The following is a 6,143-nucleotide window of genomic DNA, read 5'->3' on the forward strand; positions in this document are numbered from 1 at the left end:
TATATAGATATAGAATAGAATAGACCCACTATTAATTCGCAAGTAAGTATACCTACTCATGAAATACAAGTAACATTATATTATAATATATACATTAATTATATCAAGTTAATCGATTTAACTGGTGATAACAATCATAAAATGTTTACGGCTACAATGGCCTTAAGAGTAAATCTATATCATTCTGCAATTTAAGGCTTATTACTTATTAGGTAGGCATAGAGAATCCGCTCAGTGGATCGGTGGCAATGAATGTTCCTGCGTGCAAATATGATCGCCTTGCCGACATCGAAAGGGTGAGGTTGCAAAAAGCAGCTGTGGGCCAATGCCAAACAATTCTTCTGAGCATAGCCCACATTGTACAAGTGGTGTAATACATGACTGAGGTGAATTTATCCTTAAAATACGGTAACTAGTAGATACGAAGTAAATTGGTGGTAGGCGGTCCGCAACACTTGGATAGTCTAAGAAGACATATTATCTACTTTTCTTGGTTGTTTAGAGTACGCAACATTATGAAATATGAGAACGATGTCCTTAAAATCTGTAAAAAGCAAACAGATTAAATCAAAACATGGCTGTACCTCCTGTAAACCTGCAAAGCAAATTATATATCTGTTCGTCGAGATATTAATGATATTGATATACATATCTCCATGAGATACCATTGAGGTAATTTTTTATTTGCGAAGTTGATGAGTACGCAATTTATATTGTTACCACGATTTTGTACTTTCATGAGCATTCTTTTCATATAACTGTTTTGCTTATTTCGGGCATTGGTACCACGATAGGTACAACCAATTAAAACCAATGCCAAGTGTTGGCTTTATTTGCAAGTTTCCTGATGGCAACTACGAGGTATGAAACTAGACTAAATTTCGTCTAAATTTACTTATTGGGGAATAAAATCATGAGTACAAAATATTCCAGTCCCTTATTTGCTGGAAAAGTTGGAGCTTAATGTTGGAATCCAGTGGGGGTTGCTGGAGAGAGCAACCCCAACTTCATTTGGCTTGTACTCCCAAACAAGGTACAATTGTTTTCAAGCAAATACAAATTCAGTACGATTTGTGGGCTAAATAAATCCTCATATAATAAAATATGCCAAAACGCAATGTGGGGTTTCTGGAGAGCATGACGTAAAAATCAGTTCAATCAAAATCCCACCCCGCGTAATCCTAAGCGCGAAGGTGCCCAACACGCTAGCCGCGTTACCGAGTTAAATCGCGATGATGACATCCATTTAGCCAATAGGTAATAAAACAATTATTCCATTTACCGCAGACATCGTCAGCACTCCGACATGCACGATCCCGCAAGCTTTCATACCAAACGGCTTCTGCACGTGTTTCAGAAACATGAGGAATAGTTTCTTATTTTTTATGTCCAGGTCTTCCCAAGCTATCGAGTACACTTGATCCCCGAGAGTTTCGGTCTGTTGGCACATATGAACTTTTGTGAGGAATAACAATACATCAAACATTAAATGATAAACAAATCTCTAAATAAATCTAAAATACATATAACGAATAAATTTGAAAATATCCCCAGTTGCGTATGATGATGATGGAAGCATTCTTTTTAGCTTTGGTTCACAATAAAAAATATTTAAAATAATTCAGATTCCTCCCGAGCACTTACACTTATACATATAAGTTAGACCAAGATTTAGACCATTTATAAGATTATAAGTCATAATTTGATAGAAGTCCGACGTTTAAAATAACACTTGCACTGCGTGTGCTATAAATATCATTACAGACTTTTCTTGGTCTAACCCTGCTAGTGCTGCTGTAGTAGTAGTAGTAGTAATCACTTTATTGTACACAACACAGGTTTACAAAAATAAATTACTGTAATGGAAGTACAATGGCGAACTTACCCCTATTAGCTACCTAGTACCCACCTTTGATTTAATTAATTCAAATACCACTGAAGTTTGGATTAGTTGTTGGAATATGACCCCGCCCAGCATTCCATATTTTCCAAGTGCTTTAGGGTCCTGAAAAAAGATAAGACATTATCATCATCTCATGTCACATATCACAATCTGTCACAAGAACTTTTGCCCAAGGACCTCCAAAAAACATTAAAAATAAGTCTACAGACATCATTTAATAACCGGACCAAAGTTTGTTACATACTTAGCTATACCCCCCCTTGAAACTAAACCAAGTGAATCCAAGCTCGATGTCTGCTGTAAGTTTTCGAAGAAGTTTGGGTTCTCTGCAGGCCATGCTGGTTTCAGTCAGGTCAAGGTTTCCTTATAATCGTCATTTTAACGATTATACTGGCACATGTGAAGCGTTAAGATCAGTAATCATAAGATTAAAAAAAAAAAACATTTTTTGCCAATAAATGCCATAGGTACATCATTTGGGAAAAGAGCTGATACTTTTCAAACTGCTCGATCGATATTTATCAAACATAGCTAAGAACCACCAAGGAAATTGGATTGAAAATCAGTCCATATTGGAACGAGTAAAACGAGTTATTACCATGGTAGAACACTCCAACAACATCAAGCAGCACATCACTTGATGGAAAGCGAGATAGCTACATAATGTCACGTCGAACGTTTCAGACATTTCTGTCATGAACCTGAAAAAAAAAAACGAAAATGACTTTCACACTCATTTGCCGAAAAAATAGTTTTATTTGGTAGGCGTTGCTGGAGGTACCTACTCTAAAAACTATAGAGGTATATTTTTCTTGTAGGTAATAAAAGGCTTATTATTAACCGGGCAACTAAAATATTAAACAGGAACTTTCACTGGGCATATAATAATATAATTTGGCTGTGCATTAATATTTTAACACCAATAACTTTATATTAGCCTCAAATTTAAGCATCATATTATTAAAAAACTGGCAGCAAAATCAAGCCACCCAAAAAAATTATAGGGAACTTGAATTGATAGGTTGGCGTCTAAAATAATAAGTTGGCAACTAATTGTAAAGCGATCATAAAATTTGGTTGTTAATTTATATATTTTGTACATATACAGAATACCTAAGATATCTATATACATAAGCTTTAAATACTCAATTTTTAAATAATTTAAATTTAAACATATGCATACCTAGTACTTTAAATTAACAAATTTCCTAATCCACAAAACACCACAAATTTATTTTCACTTCTCATGCTCAAAAAGTGCACCTTTATGTCGTGCGTAGACGACATAAAATCGCATTTTATGCTCTAGAGCATAAAGTAAAATCATCTATTACGACCCTTATTGACTTAGCAATAAAGTCCAAATTCTGCCATACAAACTGCCAGCCCTGCCGGCGCGCCCCCGACCGGCGCTCTCCCCATCGGCGTGCCGGGCCTCCGACCGGCCCAAGAACAATTTTCTTTTGTCTTGAATAAATACGTTAAAATAACCTAAAATATTTGATTTTTTGTATATTTTCCTCGCAATCGAAGTGAAAAGCAGAGTGTACAACAAGGGCATAAATGTCCATTTTTACCCTCGTCTACTATTTTGCCTCACAAAAAATTGCCTCGGGTGAATATGGATCACTTTGTGCCCTTGTTGTACAATCTACTATTACCAATAATACCCTACTATACTTGCTATACTTATAGTCGAAATTCCTAATCATGAAACACCTAATGGCCATTATACCATTAGGTCTTTAAATTTTTAATTACTAAATTCAATAGTTATCACTGTATTCTGCCAGAGTCAAATGATAAGTGCGACGACGAGCGAAGCGAGGAGGAGCGTGTTAGGTTGACCGTGTAGTGACCAAACAAAATATTTTAAAAGAACTTCATCTTTAAATGAATAGATAGCCGTTTTCTTTTTAAAATGTGCTTTATAAATAGTCGCCAGTATAATAATTCAGTTGCCAAATAAATATTTGGTACCTGCCTAAAAATAAACAAAAGCTGTAACGGCATTAAAATAAAACTCATATATCCCGAGCATATATCAATATTTTAAGGCTCCGTTTTTGTTGCCAAAGTATTAATTTTAGTACCCATTTCTATTATTTTAAACTACCCAAATTAGATTAATTAGTTGACCGGTTAAATACGTGCCGTAATAAAATATGCCAGAATGCAATGTGGGGTTGCCAGAGAGCATGAAAATAATACCTCGAATTTTGAACTCACTTCTTAATCACTCTGTGGTAATCGATTGCACCTTTTAAAGCACGAAACATTTCTCTGTTATCTTCTTGCATATTATACAGCCCAGTCTCCTCAGAACTACTGACAACTTTTGGTCGTGGAAAAGTTTTTAATCTATGCGAGAGTATATTCAAATGGCCCGAAATATGAAAAACCATTATGAAAATCAAGAGATCGTAACTGCACATTGCAGTTGGTATATTGTAAGACGGGAACCAGTTAAACAAGAATATTACTAAGTAGCCCCTTGCGTCCGTGTATGCGTCGAATGGTAATAGGTAGTCCACAGAGTGAACGAATGTTTTATTCTCTGGCATGGGTGTAGAGAACATTCCCATGTATATATTTAGGATGAGGGGCACGAAATTATACAAAAGTATTCCAGCGTACAATTGGCAAAGAATTATCCTGGTGACGTACTTGCAAAGTGTATTGACCTTGCGAGTTTCCTGAAAAGGACAATTAAAAACATAGTTTTATTATATAGGTAAGATGCATAAATAAACTTTGAGAGGAACCGCCTTGAACAGACTACTGCCGCCAAAAGGCCACTGAATCCAGGCTAATTTTTTTTTATTACCTACGTAAAAAGTTAACTTAATTTTCACCTTTTTAGCAAATTCACTTTTATATTCGTAATGATTTAAATGAAACTCTAAACAAAACTTTTTCACCGTGTTTTGATAATTTTTCTGAAAAGGTAGCGATGCTCTTTGCTGAAAAAGAAAATTATTAACGATAATAAAATAGAAAACCGTCCGGGTTTTAAACAGTATGTTTCAATTTCATTTCTTCTCATAACTTAAGATTGAACAACGAACAACAGCATTTAAGACAACTTACCTGTAATGTAACATTCATTTTATATTTTCATTTAAAGTTTATGTATCATGATATCATGAAAAACAATACCGGTCTATTATACTCACGAGAAATAAAGCTGTCAAGAATATGTTGCAATAAACCTGTCCTTTATCAATAAAATTAATGGTTGTGTTGTATTTCTTCAAATAGAGTAGCACTGGTATATGGGCGAGGAGCTGCGCCACAGGGATGACGTATTTATACGCCTCTAGAATGCGCCCGCGCCGGCCGGGCTTGCCGAACGTGGCGTTGGGCCACTGCGCAATCGTGTCAAGAACAGCACGGACTCTTCGCATGTAGCCAAGTTCAAATACGTCTTGTGTGACACTAGAACAAACGAGATCTTACAGCACAAGGCTGCACTGGCAGGATCGCCATGTGAGGTGGGACGTAAAGGCAAACAACTGCTTGCTATGATATTGATAATGCCTCTCAAATGATACATGTGTAACTAGGGTTGCCGGATGGTCGGGATTTGGCGGGATTATCCCGATTTTTAGCATGTGTTCCCGATTCCCGACAACGTGAAAACTGTCCCGAAAAACAGCTTCACGTTATAAAACAATAATTTCAAGTTCCGAACTGTCGACGAGCGAGCGAGCGACCCGCGTCGAGCGCGTCAGCGGGGCGCTCGTGGCGAGAGACTATGTGGTAAGGGATGAGGGGTTTCAGAATTTTCCCGACTTAAGTCCCAAAATCCCGATTTTTTTTTATTTTTTCCCGACAATAGCACCTTTTGATCTGGCAACCCTATGTGTAACCTTATATGTGACGTTCCACGGGAAAAGGTACCTTATGAGGGTTTCTAGTTTCGGAGATATTAAATGTTTTGTAAAGAGGTGAAAAAATGCTCAATTTTTTTTTATTGTGTGATCTGAAACCTTAATGCCTAACGTTTGTTTACCTGTTTTTATTTTTGTTATAAGTTAGTTATAAGCCTAGTAATGTCGTCTCAGAGTTTAGTAGAAAAGGTACCTTATGGAAAAAAGATTGAAAATTCCCAAAAAAACTAGTCAATACGGGAAAAGAAGTTTGGTAGAGAACTGTATTAGCATTCTGCAAAACTAATTTGATAATTTCAGTTTTGGTTGGGGCGCCTCGCAAATATTATAACCGTACATAGACCGAC

General features: G+C 36.3%; 1 protein-coding gene across 1 annotated transcript; it reads right to left on the reverse strand.

Annotated features, from left to right (window-relative positions):
• Window positions 1-17: 17 nt before the first annotated feature.
• LOC134806250 (uncharacterized) lies at window positions 18-5,338 on the reverse strand. Its single transcript, XM_063779479.1, has 7 exons — window positions 5,080-5,338; window positions 4,759-4,866; window positions 4,133-4,599; window positions 2,502-2,604; window positions 1,910-2,005; window positions 1,283-1,438; window positions 18-544 (listed from the first exon to the last, which is right to left on the reverse strand). Exons 1-7 carry the CDS (start codon window positions 5,308-5,310, stop codon window positions 482-484), a joined length of 1,224 nt encoding a protein of 407 aa, XP_063635549.1. The 5' UTR covers window positions 5,311-5,338; the 3' UTR covers window positions 18-481.
• Between the last annotated feature and the right edge of the window lie 805 nt (window positions 5,339-6,143).

Source organism: Cydia splendana, chromosome 3 (genome assembly GCF_910591565.1).
Source record: "Cydia splendana chromosome 3, ilCydSple1.2, whole genome shotgun sequence".
In the NCBI taxonomy this organism is placed as follows: Eukaryota; Metazoa; Arthropoda; class Insecta; order Lepidoptera; family Tortricidae; genus Cydia; species Cydia splendana.